The sequence below is a fragment of the Callithrix jacchus genome, chromosome 18, assembly GCF_049354715.1.
Source record: "Callithrix jacchus isolate 240 chromosome 18, calJac240_pri, whole genome shotgun sequence".
NCBI classification, from domain to species: domain Eukaryota; kingdom Metazoa; phylum Chordata; class Mammalia; order Primates; family Cebidae; genus Callithrix; species Callithrix jacchus.
Window position 1 is genome coordinate 23363554 of NC_133519.1, and position 21894 is coordinate 23385447.

General features: G+C 35.0%; 1 protein-coding gene across 37 annotated transcripts in view; it reads right to left on the reverse strand.

Annotated features, from left to right (window-relative positions):
- The window catches only part of CEP350 (centrosomal protein 350), a 155825-nt gene that overhangs the window by 92993 nt on the left and 40938 nt on the right, over window positions 1-21894 (reverse strand). For 20 of the 37 annotated variants that reach the window (XM_078356183.1, XM_017966031.5, XM_078356188.1 and 17 more), the window contains 7 exons: window positions 19941-20054; window positions 14238-14384; window positions 11808-12466; window positions 10690-10811; window positions 5242-6302; window positions 3477-3627; window positions 1757-1920 (listed from right to left, as the gene is read on the reverse strand). In XM_078356183.1, the coding sequence (XP_078212309.1) occupies window positions 1757-1920; window positions 3477-3627; window positions 5242-6302; window positions 10690-10811; window positions 11808-12466; window positions 14238-14384; window positions 19941-20054 (2418 nt within the window). The remainder of the gene's footprint in view (window positions 1-1756; window positions 1921-3476; window positions 3628-5241; window positions 6303-10689; window positions 10812-11807; window positions 12467-14237; window positions 14385-19940; window positions 20055-21894) is intronic. The other 17 variants (XM_078356181.1, XM_078356171.1, XM_078356175.1 and 14 more) reach the window with 2 other exon arrangements.

Below are 21894 nucleotides of genomic sequence, written 5' to 3' on the forward strand. Positions count from 1 at the left end.
ACTATTTTTTTGTAAAGACAGGGTTTCACCATGTTGCCCAGGCTAGTCTTGAACCTCAGGAGTCTGAAGTCCTGGATCAAATGATCCACCCACCTAAGCCTCACAAAATGCTGGGATTATAGGAGCGAGATACCATGCCCAGCCTATATTATGAAATTGTAAAATTGTACAGTATACGATAGCAGAAGATAGACTGGATTTGGGAGTCAGAAATCAGAATCCAGGCTTTGCCAATAACAAGTTAGTGACCTTAGGTGAGACACTAACTTAGCAAACCCTAACAACTGCACAATAAAGGAACTGAGCAAGATCAGGATTTCCTAAACTGTGTTTAGCTGAATTCTAATGCCATAAAATGGTGATTGACAATTCTCTAGTCAAAGTAACACTTGGACAATGCTTCATACCACAGCCTCATCCTTATCCTAAAATAAGTAATGCACTAGCGTATTGAAGTGCTGAGTCTTCAATAGGAAAGAATCTTGTTTCACTGTAGACTTTTCCAAATTTATGGAACCATGGAGCTCTTTTATTCTCAGAACACTTATGAAACAGTCTATACCACTGAACTTTTTTTCACAAGAAAATGCAGAGTTTAGGAAGAGATGGTAAAGTGATGTCTAAACATCCTACAAAGACTTTCAGAACACCTCCAAATTGCAAACATTTTATTAGATTAATGATTAAAAAATAATTTCTCCTATCACTCTCATTGGAAGTATAAACTGGCACTAACTTTCTTAAAAGTTATTTGGCAAAATGTACCCAAATTTTAAACATGGCATATTATTTGTCCCATTATCTCACCTGTAGAATTTTCCCCTAGAGGAAAAAACCAGACTAATGCATAAAAATGTATTTACAAGGATATTCAATGCAATAGTACTTACAATGGAATAAAGAATAAAAGAAAATAACCTAAATATCCAGCAATGGGGAAATAATTAAATAAATTATAATATATTCAAATAACAAGCCAGGTGCAGTGGTTCACACCTATAATGTCAGCACTCTGGGAGGCTAAAACAGGTGGAATGCTTAAGCCCAGGAGTTTAAGACCAGCCTGGATAACATGGCAAAAGCCCATCTCTACAAAAAAAAACCAGAAAAATTAGCCAGGTCGGGTGGTGTGTGCCTATAGTCCCAGCTACTTGGGAGGCTGAGGTGGAAGGACCATTGGAGCCCAGGATGTTAAGGCTGTGGTGAGCCATAAGCTGTGATCACACCACTGTACTCCAGCCTGGGTGACAGAGTGAGACCCTATCTCAAAAACAAACATAAAAACAAGCAAAATCAGAATAGCATTCTGTTACTTAATGTATATGTCAGTATCTCTGATACAGTATCAGAGATACTGATACTATGTATATACACAATTAAGTTTTAAAAAAAAAAAAATTGCAAAGCAACTATTATTTACATATGTTTTTAAAATAAAATTGTGTGTGTGTGTAATTTTATGTATATGTCAAAAATGTTAATAGTAGTTAATCTGAAGGATCAATCAAAGGAAATCTGTCTTTCTTTGAAAAGTGTTTATCTCTAATTTTTATCATTGCAAACGTATTCCTTTTGTATTAAGGAAAAGACTCGAAATGTTATATATCAAAAGGTATTTTTATAATGATAAATATGAAAGATATTTACACTACCATAAGAAATTCCTCTAACTTCTTATGGGAACAAATCATAACTTTAGATTACTACTATAAAATCATTGATAAAAGAAAAAGTTACTATGTGGGATTCCACTTACATTGTGTCTTTTCCTTTTTTCCTTTCTTTCCTTTAGAAGAAGTAGATGAACAAGATGATGCAGCAGACTGGGCTCCTGATGAATGCTGGGAGGTAACATCCACAGAGGAAGGATCATAGGCAGACTTTCTGTTAGAATGGTCCTCCTGAGGGCCTAAAGTGCTACTGTCAAAGAATAAATAATGGTAGTTCTAAAAAGAAAAGTCTTACAACATAGATAAATTAAAGATATTTAAAAATCTGTTTAATCACTAGGAGAACAGAAATATAATCTTTACTTTTTTTTTTAACCACTGTAAGCCTGGATTGTTCCCTATGGTTCAGTTTATTACTAAGAAAAATCTCAGGTAAGTGAAACCAATAAGAACTAATATTTAGAGAAAAATATATAATGTTGAATACTAGAAAACATGGCCTCAATTTCAAATTTATAATTTATATATTATAACTATTTCCCCCTTATAATCTTACAGACAACAATAACTTAATATGTTCTACCTTTCCTGGAAAGAAAATACATCAAATCATATGGATTGGTGATATATTAAATGTCACCATAATTAAATTCTTGAAAGGTTTTATTTAAAAATTTAATATTTTCCTTAGAGCTCAAAACTTAAAACTATGCTTTTTCTCATATAATTTTCATACCTATTCCTATTAATCTAATTAAATTTAACTGATTTTTATAAGATTACCTAATAATTTTACATCAATTACAATTTGTGATGTTTGAAAAAGATGATATTGCACATGAAAAATTACAGATATATTTAAATGGTAACAAAATACAGGAAGAAATTCTCTCCAGCAAAGTCTGGAGAGAATTTACATATACTTACTATGTAACTATGTACAAGTAATTTAACCTCTGCTTCAGTTTGCTCTCTAAAATAGAAATGATAACAAAATGCTTTCCATATCAGGCTATTATAAAAATGAGTTAATATAGGTAAAGTCCCTGGGTCCTTGCAGTGTCTTACACAGTAAGTGCTCAGTAATTATTAGATATTATAAGCATTATAATTATTGTTTTTCAAAGCTTTGCAAAATTTTAGATATTTTCTTGATTACAAAAGTATTACTTATTACTTGGAACCATGGAGTCATATATCTATCTGATCTTCCTCAATTCTATTACAGAAAACCATTTCTTAAGTTTTTGATGTTATTATACCATGGAGTAGTTTCCCAATACTCCAGTACTCTACTAGGAATTCAAAGATTGACTTAATAACCTATGTTTTGCTTACTATGTGCCAGGCCCTGTTCAAAGTACATGACTTTTTTTTCTTTTTTTGAGATGGGGTCTAGCCTTGTCACCCAGGCTGGAGTGCAGTGGTGCAATCTCGGCTCACTACAACTGCTGCCTCCCAGGTTCAAGTGATTTTCATGCCTCAGCCTCTCTATTTCATTTCTTACTCATAACAACTCTACAAGGCAGGCAGGTACTATTAATGTCCCATTTTACAGAGAAGGAAGCTAAGGCATAGGAGGGCTAAGTAATGTGTATAAACACAAACAACTAATAATCAGGAGAGCCTGGATTTTAAACAAAGGCAGTCTGGATCCAGAGCCCATGCTCTCAATAGTCACTGTGATGTGCAGCCTCTACATGTATCTTTAAACAAGCAAAACTTGGCTAATATCAGACCACAGTTCTCATTTGTAAATTTTTCTCACTCTTCAGAGTTTATTCCATATTGCCAATATATTCTTACTGAGGTTCAAGAGTTGATTTTGTTTCTGTCAAAGTTCCACTCCCCGGAGAAGAGACAAAATCATCCTCATATGAAACATTGCTTAGAGGAGTTGTGGTGGCATTCAAAGGCCGTGATATTGATGTTCCTCGGTCCAACTTGTCTTCAAACCCTGACAAAAGTAATAATTAAGGCATGGTTAAAAACGAAAATAAAAAACCTGTAAGAAAAGCATCCCATACATGGAGATTAGCAATATGGGCTTAGGGATATTTTAGTTCCCTTTAATAGTGCTTCTTTTCTATTTACCTTTATATCTAACAGTACTTTTTTAAGCTTTTTATTATGAAAAATTTTAAAGATACATGAAAAAGAGACCAGCATAATGAAACCAAAGTATTCATCATACAGCTTTGACAATGATAAATATATCACCAATCTAGTTTCAATTAAACCTCCTACTACCTTCATCTACCAACCAACCCCCAGTCTATTTTAAAGCAAATTCCAGACAACATTTCATTCTCATTCCATCTCTAAATATGTTTAACTAAAACATCTTAATGAAAATTTAACAGAATTAATAAGTATGTTGACTGAAGCACTTTATTTTATCAAAAGAAACAAGAACAACTTTCAAATCAAAAGAAATTTAAAATTACCACTAATAGAAATTTGGCTAAAGAAGAGAAAGCAATAGCATATGAAGGTCTACACAAGACCATTAAGAAATACCTAAATATGAATTCTAGGAAAAAGCAATGTGATACCCAGTTGAGCATAAAAGGAACAGATGAAATCCATTCACTATTATAGAGGGGAAATCTCCAATCTGGAAATTCTAAGGTAATGTTAGTATAAAATGAGTAGATTCCATTTACAGCAGGAAGGGTAGAGAAAAGGACTTGAAGGAATTGAGTCAGTCTATCATAGAAAAGGAAAGCTGTGTTGCAGGATTTCAGGGATAAGAAGGGAACTTTAGAAGTCATTTTAGGAATCAAATATACAGTATTGTTCAAAGTCTGATTGCTATTAAAATTAGTTTTAAACATTAATAGAGTTGTTTTCATATTAGAAATGCTACTAGTTATCCCTCTCAATTCCTGACTGCCATATTCCCAAGAATTCACAAATCACCACTGTGTTAAAAAACATACTTAGTTCCTTTCTGTTTTTTTGAGACTGAGTCTTGCTCTGTCACCCATGCTGGAGTGCAGTGGCACTCCCAGGTTCAAGTGACTCTCATGCCTCAGCCTCCTGAGTAGCTGGGAATACACGTGCATGCAACCACACCAAGCTAAATTTTTTTTGTATTTTTAGTAGAGGTGGGGTTTTACCATGTTGGCCAGGCTGGTGTCAAACTCCTAACCTCAAGTGATCTGCCCACCTAGGACTCCCAAAGTCCTGGAATTACAAGTGTGAGCCACGTCGCCTGGCCTATAGTTTCTATTTAAGTATATATCTATGGTCAAAGAATATGTAGTATATACCTGATATATATCCAATCCTGAACATTATGAATTTCTTTGAACTAGATAAAATTTCTACAACTACCAGTCAACTATTATTTTATGACAATAACAATTTTAAAATGAAAATTTAAAGATTAAATTACTAATACTCTATTTGAGGCTTGCAGGAAATTTAGAAGATGACTAATACGGACAATAATAAGTCTCCAATATCCACTCAATGAAAAATGTGTACTAAACTATATCTTGCACAGAAATTATAAAATAATTTATCTTAATCTACAAATAGTACAAGCTATATTTATTTTTCTCACCTTTTCCATATAACTGATAGGATTTTGTAAAAATATTAATGACGCTATGTGGACTTCCCTTTGCCAATTCTTCCCATGGCCCTTTGCTTTGTGTACCACCTATGTGTCCATAAAGTGGCAAGAATTTTTCGGCTTCTTTCTGAAACTCTTTGATGGGTTCACAACTATTTCTTTCTCCAGCACAAAATTCTTTTTCTTTTAAAATTTCTGCTACTTTCAAAAGGGGTTGTCCATCCCGGTCTCCCTCTTCTTCAGAGAGACTCCCCTCACTAATCAGAGGACCTTCACTGACTGAATCTATGCTGGAACCAATAGACATTTTGGCTTTGTCTTGAGAACACGCTTGCATTTCAGAGCTAGAAGAGTCAGTCTGCCTTTTACACAACTGTGCCAGCAGCCCTTCTGATTTGGGACCAGGGGATCTCATTCTGAAGCTTGATATGGCACTCTGAGGTCTTATCATCTCAGGAAGCTTTTTAAATTCACTAAGATTGCCTACACCAGGAAGATCATCATCAAAAGTTGCATGAGATACACAGGTACCCAGCATCTTCTGAATTCGGGCAGAGAAAATATCTTCAGTATCATCTTTCACAGGTGGACTGATAGCCTTGGTCCAGGGTCTATCTTCTTGAGGTGCTTGCTGCACATCATACTCAGTGTTCCATGTTGACCCATAGTTAATGTTGGCCCCAGCTAATTTCTTGGCTTCACTTTCAATTCTGCTGGACAAAGAAGCAGCTGTTGCTTTCAAGGCTTCAATACGATCCAGTTTACTCTTATATTGGCTGGCACTAGGTTTTAACAAGGCATCTGTATGAGCAGCTGGTGAGGTCACATATGGTTGAGGTGTAAAAGTTAATGGCCTTGAAGCCACATTATGATTCTTCCTGGTTGGTAAAATAGATTCCAAATCCTTAGGCAAAATTCCTACATGCTCTAGACTCAAGAGATGGGAGAGTAAACTTCCAGCTGTTCCAGCAAAAGGCTGTGGTTGAGAATGGTGAACTTGAGGGCTCAATCTGTCAGGCTGCATCCATGTAGGTTCCATCAAGTCTTTTCTGGAAATTAAAGTCACATTATGTTAGTTAACCAAACCAGCATTTCTAAAAAGTTTTGTTTTTGTCTGATTAAGGGCAATGAGTATGCACTGCAACAAAAAAATAACAGACTAAAAAGTATGAAAAAGATAAAGCTCACTCAGCAAAACAATAAAAAAAAGAGCCACTGTTAATATTTCATTTAGAATTATATCCTTCCAAACATTTTACTATGTGTACATTGAAAATACATTTTTGTGGTATTGTTTGTACCAAAAAAATTGCGATTTTACCATCTATACTGTTTTGCAAACTGCTTTTTTCAACTAAGATGCTATATTTTTCAGAAAATAAAAACAAAAAAAAGAAAAAAAGATGCTGTATTTAAAAAAAAAATATTAAAAAGAAGCCAATAAGACCTTTAAAATTCTATAAACAAAACCCTTACCATTTATAAAGTTATAATAATTTTTAAAATAACATTACATAAAAGAGAAATGCTTAATGCTGCTAAATATCAATGTAGATATGACAGATTATTCTAATCAAAAAATATTTACTTTATGCTGAACACATATTTAACAATATACATGCTAAATAAGGAGATACTTGTAAAAAATTAACCCCGTCTCTACTAAAAATACAAAAAATTAACTGGGCATGGTGGCACGTGCCTGTAATACCAGCTACTCAGGAGGCTGAGGCAGGAGAATTGCCTGAACCCAGGAGGCGGAGGTTGCGGTGAGCCGAGATCGCGCCATTGCACTCTCGCCTGGGTAACAAGAGCAAAACTCCGTCTCAAAAAAAAAAAAAAATTAATGAGTGTGAAACAATTAAATGCAAAACTATGAATACCAACTATACAATATAAATATACAACTATATACAAACACATAACTATAAACATAAATATACAGGGTAGGGTATCCATTAAGTCTAGAAACAGAATAAAGATGTCCTAGACAACATTATGTACATTTGCCTATATTTTCAGACCATAGACTCTATATGAAAGGATACTACAGAGAGATTATAGGATGATGTCAACTGTTAAGAAGACCCTTAGAGGAACAGGCCAGGAACTGTGGCTGACACCTGTAATCCCAGCACTTTGGGAGGCTGAAGCAGGCGGATGACTTGAGACCAAGAGTTAAGATCAGCCTGGGCAACATGGCAAAACCCCATCTCTACTACAAATACAGAAAAACTAGCTGGGCATGGTGGCATGCGCCTGTAGTTCCAGCTACTTGGGAGGCTAAGGCACAAGTATCACTGAAATCCGAGAGGTGGAGCTTGCAGTGAGCCAAGATAGTGCCACTACACTCCATCTGGACAACACAGCAAGACTCTGTATCAAAAAAAAAAAGCAGGGGAAGAACAACATGAAGCTTTGTCCTTGGTCTTGCCCATTATATTTGGATGATAACATAAAGATATGCTTATCAAACTTGCAGATGACAGAAAGCTGGGAGGCATAGCTGACCCAACAAATGGCCAAATTATGATGCGGTATTATTTTTATAGGCTGCACTCTGAAACCAGACTACTATGGGTAAATGTAAAGTTCTGCAATTGGGTTAAAAGAAGTCATCTGAAAGACCGTAGCCAGGAAAATAAGAAGTTGAAAAGCATGTCGATGGAATGAAGGAAGAAAGACTAGAGCAGATTCTATGCCTTAGAATATAGGCTGTTACAAATGCAAAGTGTGAGGTTACTGGGGCCTAAACTAAGCTGGTAGTAAAGGGAATACAAAAGAAGTTACAGTATAAAAGATACTGATGAATAAAAAATCCAAGAGCTTTAAATTCAAGTATTTAGAATGCCAATTTTATGCCTGGTGCTATTTTGATGGTACAGAAACAGGAGACAAAAATGAATATACTTAATCCATTTAATTTAATTTAATCCATTTTAATTTTAATCCTGAGTTGGGTGTAGTAGCTCACACCTGTAATCCTAGCTACTTGGAAGGCTGAGGCAGAAGAATCACTTGAGGCCAGAAGTTCAAAACCAGCCTGGGCAACAAAGCAAGCCCCTCATCTCCAAAAAAAATAAAAAATAAAATAAAAATTAGCCAGGCGTGATCATGCATGCCTAGAGTCCCAGCTACCTGGGAGGCTGAGGTGGGAGGATCACTTGAGCTCAAGACATTGAGGCTGCAGTGAGCTCTGATCATGCCACTGCACTCCAGCCTGCGTGAAAAAGCAAGACCCTGTTTCCAAATTTAAAAAAATTAAAAAGGCATAATCCTTACACTTTAGGATCGCAAGATCTAGCAGGGATGAAAGACTAATAAACAGCTAAAATAAGACACCACAAATGCTAAAACAAAGATTTTAAAAGTTCAGTAGAGTATAGATCAGGAAGCAATTAACTCTGCAAGCCAAAGAAAGTGATTGTTGAGCTGAATCTTCAGTTTTCAAAGTCAGATATGTAATCTGGAGTTTTCCAGGTAGCTAACACAGAATAATAGGATATGAAGTGCAAGGAAAAGAAATGCCAACATTTTAAGCAAAAAGTAACATGCTTTAAACATAGTTATGCTACAACTATTAACAGGAATGGGGAATCTCAGGAATTGGGTAGCAAAAAAGTAGACACAGTAATTAGACATCACAAGTCAAAGAAGTTTGATATTAAAAGAAAAGTGAGGAACTGGTACAAGGTAGTATGTGGTCTAATACTAGATTTGTTTGTGTTTGGTTTGCTTTTAATATTAGATAACTTGTTCAGAATTAGAAGAAAATTCAGAGAAAGGTAAAAATTGAGACATTAATATAGGGAGGTATATCTAACAACAATAATGGGACTGAGATGAACTACAGAGTATCACCTATTTAAAAGCATTCAATCCCCTCCAGAGATGACACTTAGAAAAATAAGTAAATAAATAACTAAAAGCATTCAAACTCAAAACAAAATTTTAAGTTTATTTATACAAAGTTTTAAATGTATTTAGAACCTTAAGTGAATTGTATGAAACATTTCACTTTTGGGAATTAGTATGCAGAGTAGTTAAAGCACAGGCTTCTAGAGTCACACTGGTTAAATTAAAACCTATCTCTATCATTAATGATTTAACCTTTGAGAAAACTCTCTAGGCCTCAATTACGTCTTCTGTAAAACAGGAATAACAGTGCCTAACTCAAGGAATTACAAGGATTAAATAAGACAATATATGCAGAGTACTTACATCATTGCCTGGAAACTAAGAAACACTAATAAAGGCTAGCTATTTTTATTGATAGTATTATTCTAGGGACATGGGGTAAAAAAAAAAAAAAAGAAAAAAAAAAAAAGGATCTGCTGATTCAGAGCATCTAGGAAAAAAGAAAAATTGTTTTTTTAAAGAAAAAGAAAAAAAAAAGGATCACATGGGCTGGGCTCACGCCTGTAATCCCAGCACTTTGGGAGGCTAAGGCAGTGGATCACTTGAGGTCAGGAGTTCAAGACCAGCCTGGCCAATATGGTGAAACCCAGTCTCTACTAAAAAAAAACAAAAATTAGCCAGGCAGCAGTGGCGCATACCTGTAATCCCAGCTGCTCGGGAGGTTGGGGCAGGAGAATCGCTTGCGCCTGGGAGGCGGAGGTTGCAATGAACCAAGATTGTGCCACTGCACTCTAGTCTGGCCAACAGAGGCAAACCCTGTCTTCCCCACCCTTCCACCAACCCCCAAAAAAGAACCATGTGTATTAACCCAAAATTGGATAGTGATTTTGATTTCTACTTATGCATTCTCAAAGAGTTGAAAAATCTTTCCCTTTCCAAAATGGTTATTACAAAGTATAATTTATAACCATGTAATCTAAATATCACCTTTACTTCCAAACTCACATAGTTTTTTTGTTTGCTTTATTGCAAACAATATATTACAACAAAAAAAATTTCTTAAGAAAATTTAAGGTAAAGTATGTTGACGATCTGAAATCAAATCAGATACCTTCCTAGTCCTTATTAATATGTTCACAAGCATATCCAAAGATAGCTCTTGAAAGTAGGATGGATAAATTGTTCTTAGACATAAGAAGAAATTTTAAATAGCAGTGGATATGGAAATCCCTTTTGAAAATTATTAGCCACAAACACCTTAAAATTTCACTGTCATTCATTCATCCAACACACTTTCATTGTTTAGTTCACAGAAGGCAAGAGTGCTTCCAACTTAAAAAAAAACTGACATTTACATTAAAGCGCAGGTAAAATTTGAACAATTAGCCTAGGGTATACAGTAAGTACAGATGTGCACTATGCTTAAATATCCATCAGAAGATATGAACCAATTTCTAAATAAACCTCTCTGCCCTCTTGTTCACAAAGGTCAGTCAACAAAATTCACTGAACATAGACCACTCCACTAAATTTCATAAAAAGAAAGAATCTTAATCATCTTTATTCTTCCCCTTTTACCTTGCAAGAGGCTGTGGAGGTTCTGAAAGAGACATGTCACTACTAGAAGATGCACTTGGGGGACGTTCCTGTACTTTGTTTTCTTTGTCAGATTCTCCAGATGGCTGATACCCTGGTCTGGCCTAGGAGAAAAGGACATCAAATTTATATGAGTTCTATCACAAAGATATATTCAGGTAGTACCTAAGATAAATATTAAGTCACCTCAGCTTTGCAAAAATCATAAATGTAGGGTTCTTTTTCTCAAATGAAACCAATTCAAATTTATTTGGTCTTAAAAAACAAACACTACTAATAGCAAAACACCATCTAAAATTCAACAAGGAGCCAGGCACTTTGGGAGGCCGAGGTGGGAGGATCATTTGAGTCCAGGTGTTCAAGACCAGTGTGGGCAGCAGAGTGAAACTCTGTCTCTACAAAAAATAAACAATTTCCCAGGCATGGTGGTGCACACTTCCTGCCTCCCCTTCCACCTCTACCTCTTTCACCTCTGCCACCCCTGAGACAGCAAGACCAACTCCTCCTCTTCAACATGAAGATGACAAGGATGAAGACCCTGATGATCCACTTCCACTTAAAGAATAGTCAACACAGTTTCTCTTCCTTATGATTTTTTAATAACATTTTATTTAGCTTATTTCACTGCAAGAATACAGTGTATAATATAGATAACATATAAAATATGTGTTAATCAACATGTTATCAGTAAGGCTTCCGGTCAATAGTTGGGTATTAGTAGTTTAGTTTTTGGATAATCAAAAGTTATATGTGGATTTTCAACTGCACAGGGATTGGCACCCCAACCCCCACATTGTTCAAATGGTCAACTGTATTTGCTCAGTACTACAATAAAAACTATGCAGGGATGTAACTAATAGCAATGATGAGAGGAAAAGAAATCAGTAACAATCACTATAGCAAATGCTTAATTCAGCTTTTATTTTCGATCATATTTATCACATTCATTACTCTTCCTATTTCATACATTTCATGAAGGCCACGATTATTATAAATATTATCTGAGCATACTAGGAACGATGAGTAATTTTTAAATACTACAGCAAATAAGTGTTTCCTAATCATGAATGACTCTCCTTTGAATATGTCACTACTATTACCTGTGTTTCCTGTGTAACAAGCTGATGAGATGGCTCTTCAAGCAAGGTCTTTTCTAGTAGCAATTTGGAGTAAGTTTCCTGTAGTCGCCTAGTTGCTGATGGCTCAGAAGGAGGCACATTTTTTACTTTAGTAAAGGCTTCTTTCTGTTTCCGGTAGAGCTCTTGTAATCGTTTGTTTTTCTGTTCCGTAGCCTCCTTTTGAGCCTTCTTCTCTTCATTTTGCTTTCTCTTCCTTTCCTCCTGCTGCCTAACAATGTACTGTCGTACCTCATCTGTGTCATAGTGGCGCCTTTTGGAAATAACAGGGTGCTCTTCATTAGCTGTTATTTTGTCAGGTTTTCTTTTTACTGGGCTATGACTCCTAGGAGCGTGTACTGGTGCTGATGACTTCTGATTCTGTACCTCTCCAGAATCTTGCTTTGCAGTGTGAGCTGTAGAATCCAGCTGCAGGTCATCAAGAATGCCACGAATTTCAACAGGTAAAAAGTCCTTATTTAAGGCAGTATTTTCCTCCTGTTTATTATCTGGAAGAGATGAAGCTAGTTTCTTTATATTATTTTCAGACCGAGATTTACTTCTCGAACGTTCTGAGTTTCGTTGAAGATGTCTATTTAAAACGTCCAACCTGGGATCAGATTCTGCTCTTCCAATGTGACCCCCTGCAAAGTATGAACTGTTAGTGACATATTGAAATTCTATATTCATTCCTAAGATTTAACTGCATTAACAAGAAAATTAGAGCATTTTACTTTATCTTAAACTCAAAATCAAATATTCTATAGTCTTCTGAAGAATATTATAAAAGGAAAGAAAACCTCCCTTTTTAGTAGTAAAAGAAGGATCTCAATCTTCTGAAAAACTATATTTCCTTGGGTTTTTTTTTTAAACATTTTTAAATATTTCGGGGAAAAGAAGATAGCTCTTACAATTGATATGAATATTTAGCATTTTGATTTATCTCTCATACACATATTTAATGTTACTATTTCCCTCTTTCCACAAGCCCTCAAAAGGCTGTTAAAAAAAAAAGTCAACAATATTTTTAGTGGAAGGCATCCCAATGAGAAGCAAGGAAATGGAAATATCTTAATAATCTTAAAAAAGATATTTTTCGAAGCTCTGCAAAAACCAGACTGCATATGCTAAATAATAATGGCACTCAAAGTGTCAGTTTTTCTGAAAATTCTGTAACACTAACCCATTTCATAATTACATGAAATGGAGCTATGTTCAGATAAGTTTATCAAAGGATTTCTGAAACTTTAATTTACATTTCCTGTTGATATGAGGAAAAGATTAAAACTGGTCTCTCATCTGATCGCATTTACATTTTTAAACATCTGTAAAACAAATGCTGAAATATTTTTAAAATTTTGTGTATCTGACCCTATTTCCAGAGAAAAAAGGCAAAATTTAGCAAGAAACATATGAAGAACATACTGATTCCTTTTACTAGAATGCTTCTTCTACAGGGCCAGATAATTTGATCTATTTTGCTTATTCTGAAACCCTAGAGATTAGAGTAGTGCCTACTATATAGTGGGCACTCAGTAAATATTTGTTGAATAAGCCTCTACAACTCTTCCGTGAAGGATGAAAAAACATAAATATACAGAAAAAAATTATTTTATCATCTAAATATTTGGTAACGTGGCTTGAGACTGAGAATACACATGAGGGTATTTACAAGCTAGATAAAAGTGAAGAGGCTGAAATACAAAGAATTATATATGTGTATATTGACTTCTATATGCCAAATTAATAGTTGCAACTGCATCTTACTGAATCCATTCCAGAAGTTCAAATTAAACTGAAACAAAATTTGGCTGCTGAAAAATAAAACTGGAATATGAGTATTTATATTTCATTTCCAAAATTTAGTGTTCATGAAAAAGTAATCAGTTATTTGAAATAGCACTTACTCAAGAAACTTTGATAGGAGAAAAACAGTGAACTTGAGGGTCAAACCGAACAGTTCCACCACCAAATCTAGCCCCCACTGACTATACAACCTTGGGAAAAATCACTTCTCTTTTGGAGCCTGTTTCCTAATCTGTCAAATAAAAAAATTCAACCTTGTGAATGTTTTCCATGTTTGCTTGAATATGTTGGGATGAACCAGATTGGACTTGATTCTCTCCAATATCCCTAAAAGTCTCATATGATTTCATTAAAATAATGCTTTCATATTCACAATGACAGCTAAATGTCATTAATACAGCATAAACCAAATTCTTCATAAACATGAACATAACACCTACATGCAGATATTATCCACAAACAAGCCCAATAGAACATTTTTTCTTTTTTTATCTACATTCAAAATTATAAAGCAAAATCCTAACACATTCTTAAAGAGTACTTTTTCATCCTCTAAGTACTTAATATCAATTAACTGTTTTCTCAACAATTTTAATTATAGCTACTTACCACATTTAGCAGTTCTTTCTCTTCCACCTCTGTCACTTGATGCTGTTCTTCGCTCTTTTTGCTCCATTCTGGGTGCAGGTCCCAGAATCTTCTTTACCAATTTTTGTCCATCTCGCCAAGAAGATGTACTTATAAGATGACTACTACCTAAAACAAATACATTGCACTGAATTTAAAACTTAAATTTTAATTCTAAGAAGTATATCGACTCAACCACACAGGTTTTATTATTAATCTTATGCTCATCTGCCAAGGTCAAAAGATTTACAATATAATGATATTTTTAAACCTTAAGGTGCCCAAGTCAGTTAACCATTTGTTTATATCTTGATTTACCCACATATCTGAAATAAGTGTAAAATGCTTTGAAAGTTAAGTACCAAATAATGATTCTTAAACCTTAACAACTAAGGCACAAGACCAGCCTGGCCAACGTAGCCAAACCCAACTGTACTAAAACTACAAAAAATTAGCCAGAAGTGGTGGTGGGTACCTGTAATCCCAGCTACTAGGAAGGCTAAGACAGGAGAATCGCTTGAACCCAGGAAGCAGAGGTTGCAATGAGCCGAGACTGCATCCCACCACATTCTAGCCTGGGCAACAGAGCAAAACTCCATTTCAAAAAAAAAAAAGAACTAAGGCAGCAAATTTGACAGAACAAAAATATGTCTTAACAGACAAGTGTTTGGTTTGCTGGAAAAAAAAAGTCAAAAAACATGTAAAAAATTTTGAGGAAACATATTACAGAGTTAACAGTGATTACTTTTGAAGGGGGACAGTATTACAGGAACTGTCAACCTGGAAAGCACCAGGTCTTTTATTTTTTATTTTATTTTATTTAAAGATGGGGTTTCACCATGTTGGTCAGGCTGGTCTTGAACTCCCAACCTCAGGTGATCCGCCCGCCTTGGCCTCCAAAGTGCTTGGATTACAGGCATTGTATTTTACAGATATGTACCAAAAGTATATACTACTTTTCTATGTACAAAACAGTAACATTTAAAAAGTACAATCATTTTAAATGGCCCTCATCATAAAATTCATAAAAAATAAGTGTGTTTCAATAAATATAGCTGTTTACCAAGAGAAAAAAAAAGATTTTCATCTACTAGCTTTGGACTGTAAGAAACTAAAAATTAAGCAATCATCTCAAAATAGACAGTGACTTAAAAAAAACAATGAAATAAAAGACTGTTTTCAAAATAGAAACTAAAAAATAAACATGGAATAAAAGTGTTTAAATGCAAAATAATATAAGAAATAGAGGCTGGGCATGGTGGCTCATGCCTGTAATCCCAGCACCTTGAGAAGCTGAGGCAGGAGGACTGCTTTGGGTTAGGAGTTCGAATTCAGCTTGGGAAACATAACAAGACCCTGTCTCTACAAATAATTAAGATTAAAAAAAATTAGCTGGGTACAGTGACGCATGCTTGTAGTTCCAGCTACTCAGGAGGCTGAAGTAGGAGGATCACTTGAACCTAGGAGTTCAAGGATACAGTCAGCTATGATCATGCCGCTGCATTCCAGCCTGGGCAACTGAGTGAAATAGAAAAGAAAGGAAAGAAGGGAAAGAAGGAAAGAAAGGAAGGAAGGAAGGAAGGAAGGGAGGGAGGGAGGGAGGGAGGGAGGGAGGGAGGGAGGGAAGGAAGAAAGGAAATTAAACGAGAAAAGAAAATAAAGGAACAGAACACAAAAAAAGAAAGAAAATAAAGGAAGGAATAAATAGAATGACAATGAAAATAATGCAGTAGCACTTCAAGCCTAGTTAAATTATTTTAAACATTTTTACATTAATAGTCGATGCTGGTAAAATTATAATAAAATCATTCTGCTTATATATTACTTGCTGAAATATAATTGGGCATAGTTTCTTTAAAAAAAAAAAAAAAGGCAAACATGGGATTACATGTCCAGGGACCCCAACAGTATTCATTCCCCTTGATCAATAATCCAATAAACAGAAATTTATACAATATAAATAACCTAAAAGAAAAAAATAAATGAAAATGTTGACTATCGTTTTTATAGTATCAGAAGTAACTAAATACTGAAGAATGTGAACAGTTACTGTTTCTACTAGAATATTGTATGACCATTAAAAATGACAATTTTCATAAGAAACAATAGAAATGTTCTTGTGAAAAGATGTTAACAAAAAATATGAAATTTTACATATACAAAAAAAGTATATATACAGTGATTACCATCACATACTATTATGATTTTAAAATGAATATAAGGAAACATAGAAAATAATACTAGTTTCTTTATTGAAGTCTGGAAAGTGGGTTTATCTGTTTTCTTCTATTTTTCCAGCTGTCTGTGATGCTATTTTATTGTCGTTATAATAAAAGACATTCCATTTAGAATTTCCTTAAAAAGGGCTTTAATTTACAAGTTTAAACAGAAGCATCATTTTAGTAAAAACATCAATTATAAAAAGGTGTGTTATAATGTGTGCTGTTTACTTTATAAATGTTTTTGCACCTTATTATTACCTTATACAGTCTATCTAAAATATTTAAAGGGTTTTAAGTACGTTGCTCAATCTATTTATAAGAAACTTTATGTTCTTACGTAAAATGAGAAAACAGACTTCTCTTTAATTTCAGCCTGATTTTCTGAATCAAAAACAAGCAACCATGAATACACTGGGTAGTTATTTATACATGTTGGCATCTGAATATGCTGAGTGGTTATTTCTAAATGCTAACTTTCTGGAACAGTTACAGAGTCATTGGTTAAAAAAAAAACAGGATTTTCACTACATAAACTATTAATACCGCATTAGCACATTTAATGACTCTCTAGCTCACTGTCACAGTACATACATGAGAATTAGCCTACCACAAAACTGGATGAATACAATCCAATATTAGCATTCATAAGTATTAGTGGTCCCTGTGCTTCATTTCAAACTATGCCTCTGGCAACAGTATTACATAATGTTAATAATGCCACATGAAACCTAATACTTTTTAAAAATGTAATTATTGGCTAGGCATGGTGGCTCACACCTATAATTCCAGCACTTTGGGAGGCTAAGGCAGGTGGATTGCTTGAGGCCAGGAGTTCAAGACCAGCCTGGCCAACATGGCAAAACTCTGTCTCTACTAAAAACACAAAACTTAGCTGGGCATGGTGACACATGCCTGTAATCCCAGCTACCTGGGAAGCTGAGACACAAGAATCACTTGAACCTAAAAGGCAGAGGTTGTAGTGAGCCAAGATTATGCCACTGTACACCAGCTTGGGTGACAGAGCAAGACTCTGTCTCAAAAATAAATAAATAAAATGTATTTGTTAATGCTCAGATAACTTTATTATAACATTTTATTTTTTTATCTGTATATAGCCACTGTCACTCTGACACCTAAAGTTAACAATGAGTGTCACAAAATGTATTACCTGCCATTCTACTGATTGTTTGACTAGAAAAATAGATGTCTGATCAAAAACCAGTACCCCATCAGTTTTGCCCTGATGTTCTCATAACACCTTGTCACCTCTTACCGCAGCACTCATCATACTTTATTGTAATAACATATCTACTATTTCCTGACAAGACTATAAGCTCCATGAAGGCAGGGGCTAGATGCATCTTGCTTATCAATATATTGTCTAAGTTTAGTACAGCACAGTGCCTCACATAACAAATACTCAAAAATATTAATATTTGTATAATGAATTAATTAATTTAGAATGTCTCCAGACCAAAAGTGACAGGTCCCAACTTTCTCCATTCTCTTGGCCCAAATTACTGAGATGAATATGACATTCCAAATAGCCAGTTTCAATATAGCCAGAAATAATAATTACTATTATTAACAGAATCATACTAACAGTAGAGTGCTTATCATATGCCAGGCATTATAATGAGTGCTTTTGGGTATTAACTCCTAGTTTTCACAACAACCCTGTGGGATAAATAATACTGCTTTCCCTTTCTACATATGGGAAAACCAAGGAACACTAAAATTAGCTCATTTACTAAAGGAACAAAGCTAGTTATAAATCGGGGCACTTTGGATGAGGGCCAAAATGTCATGGAACTAGAGAATTCTTTTGTCCATTCCTGAGCTATTCAGAGTTCCACCTGAACAATACTAGTATGAAACATCATAGTTCTGACGTGCAAAATTTATTCTCTTGAGAATAAGTCAAAGGAATTAGTGACAGTCAGAAACAATCCCCTTGTATAGAAAAGTTCACCACATAAAAATTACCTTTAATCTGGTTAACTCTTATTAAAAATAATCATAGAAAAATATTGAGGGGATGACAGATGTGTTCAGTATCTTGATGAACATATGGTGAACAAATGGTTTCATGGATGTATAAAATTATGAAAATGTATCAAACTACACATTCTAAATATGTCCAGTTTATGTCAATTACACCTTAACAACCCCCACCCACACACACAATGATACATAAATGTATTAAATTTTTACATGTGCCAAACAATGAGAACATTTGCTAACAGTAGTATGTAACTTTATACAAGGATGGATTAAAGACTTAAATGTAATTCCTAAAACCATAAAAACCCTAGAAGAAAACCTAAGCAACACCATTCAGGACATAGGTATGAACAAAGACTTCATGATTAAAACACCAAAAGCAATGGCAACAAAAACCACAGTTGACAAATGGGATCTAACTCAACTAAGGAGCTTCTGCAGAGCAAAATAAACTATCATCAGAGTGAACAGGCAACCTACAGAATGGGAGAAAATCTTTGAAATCTATCCATCTGACAAAGGGCTAATATCCAGAATCTACAAGGAACTTAAACAAATTTACAAGAAAAAAAAACAACTCCATCAAAAAGTGGGCAAAGAATATGAACAGACACTTCTCAAAAGAAGACATTTATGCAGCCAATAAACATACGAAAAAAAGCTCATCATCACTGGTCATTAGAGAAATGCAAATCAAAACCACAATGAGATACCATCTCATGCCAGTTAGAATGGCGATCATTAAAAAGTCAGGAAACAACAGATGCTGGAGAGGATGTGGAGAAAAAGAAATGCTTCTCTACACTGTTGGTGGGAGTGTAAATTAGTTCAACCATTGTGGAAGACAGTGCGGCAATTCCTCAAAGATCTAGAACAAGAAATGACATTTGATCCAGCAATCCCATACTGGGTATGTACCCAAAGGATTATAAATCATTCTACTATAAAGACACATGCACATGTATATTTATTGCAGCACTATTCACAATAGCAAGACTTGGAAGCAACCCAAATGCCCATTAATGACAGACTGGATAAAGAAAACGTAGCACATATATACCATGAAATACTATGCAGCCATATAAAATGATGAGTTTATGTCCTTTGCAGGGACATGGATGAAGCTGGAAACCATCATTCTCAGCAAACTAAGACAGGAACAGAAAACCAAACATCACATGTTCTCACCAGAAGTGGGAGTTGAACAATGAGAAAAATGGACACAGGGAGGGGAACATCACACACCGGGGCCCGTTGGGGGATGGGGGCCAGAGGAGGGATAGCATTAGGAGAAATACTAAATGTAGATGACGGGTTCATGGGTGCAGCAAACCACCATGGCATGTGTATATCTATGCAACAAACCTGCACGTTCTGCACATGTATCCCAGAACTTAAAGTATAATTACAAAAAAATTTTTTTTTAAAAAGGGATGGACATGTTATTGAGAAAACTAACCTGTTTTGCATTCTGTACCTGATAACTGTGCTACTTTTTGGACTTTTCGTACTGGCTTGACTACTTTCTTCTCTTTACTTTTTCCGGCAGGTTTCTCCTTTATAGAAATATCATCTGAAATGCAGAAACATTTACAGCAAATATAACAACGATTCTCACTCACTTATCCTCCCCCCACCACAGGAAAAATCAGTATAAAGTATATGCTGCAGGTAAGGAAAAAGAAACCTACACTGAGGCTATTTCTATGGCCTGTATAATACCAACATCAACTCCTTTTATGGAAAAAAGGATGTGGAAAAATCTAAAGATTACCACTACTCGACTGCTGGGTTCCAATTCTTTGTTATTTATTTATTCTTCTAGGAGACTCTTGAGAAATTCACCTAGTTTCACAAATGCTTTCCAAATCAGGATCACTGCATTTTATAGAATCTCAGAGGTGAGCATTCTCACAGATTCCTATCTCATTTAGAAATTTCTATATAAAAACTTTACAAGATACTCAATATTATTAAATTAGGGTCTCTTTATGATAATGCTAGTGAAACATACAAAGGTATTTTATATATACATTATTACTCACTACTTTTTTAAAAATCGAACTTGCAGAAATACACTGATTACACGTTAAGTTTCAAAAATTAGCCTCAATTACAGATCAGAATAAATGTGGCTTAAAATATATGTGGAGTTCTGCATTTTGGACAGAGTGGAAGTAAGTATAAGTAAAAGGCCTTAAAGCAGGAGCATACCTAGTACCTAAAAAAAAAAAAGGAAGCAGGTCAGTGTAAGGGAGAATAGTAGGAACTAGGGTCAGAACATAACTAAGGGCTAGATCATGTAGGGCTATGTAGGCCATTGTAAGAATTTCAGGTTTTACGCAAGAGTGAGATGGAAGGTTGTTGAGAGATTATAAACAAAGGAGCAACACGATCTAAATTTTAGCAAGCTGTGATGACAACAGACTCATTAGAAGAGAGACTCATTAGAGGGAGACCAGAGAGGAGACTACCAGAGTAATCCAGGTAAGAAACTGATGGTGGCTTTGATCTAGGTAGAGGTGAGAGAGGTGGTGAAAGTGACTATATTCTAAGTATATTTCAGACAATATTAGATACAAAATATGAGATGGGGGTGTGATATTCAAGAGTGACAAGATTTGGAACAAGTACAGGGAAAGAATTAACTAACATGGAGACACTACTAGAGTAGCAGGTTTAAGGGGTATAACATGACCACATCTATTTAGTTAGTTCCATTTTGGATATATTAAGGTTGAGAGATCTATTATACAATCAAGGAGAGATACGGAAGTAGCAGCTGCATATAAGTGAGTTCAGAGGGAAAGTGTGGGCTAAAGACATTATTGTGGGAATCATTAGCAACAGAGAACATTTAAAGCCATGAGACTAGATAAATCTGCCTTGTATGCATATAGATAAGGAAAGAAAGAAAGAAAGAAAGAAAGAAAGAAAGAAAGAAAGAAAGAAAGAAAGAAAGAAGGAAGGAAGGAAGGAAGGAAGGAAGGAAGGAAGGAAGGAAGGAAGGAAGGAAGGAAGGAAGGAAGGAAGGAAGGAAAGAAGGAAGGAAAGAAAGAAAGAAAGAGTAGGAGGGGGACTAAAGAGAGAAAATGAAAGAAAGGGAAGAAAAGGAAGGGGTAAGGTAAGAAAAAAAAAATTGTTTTTAAGAGAGAGAGGAGAAAGAAAGCAAGCCAGCCAACTGCCTGCCCAAGCACTGAGGACTGAGGCCGGGGCATCCTGATGATTAGGAAAAAAACAACTGAAAAAGAATAGACTTATGAGGAAAACCAGATACTTATAGTATTCTAGATGTCAAGTGAACAGTTTCAAAGAAGTGATCGATCATGCTGCTGAGAGATCAAGATAACAAATTAGTATTAAATATTGCATTTAGCAATTTGGAAGTCATTGATGATCTTTTTTTTCTTTCG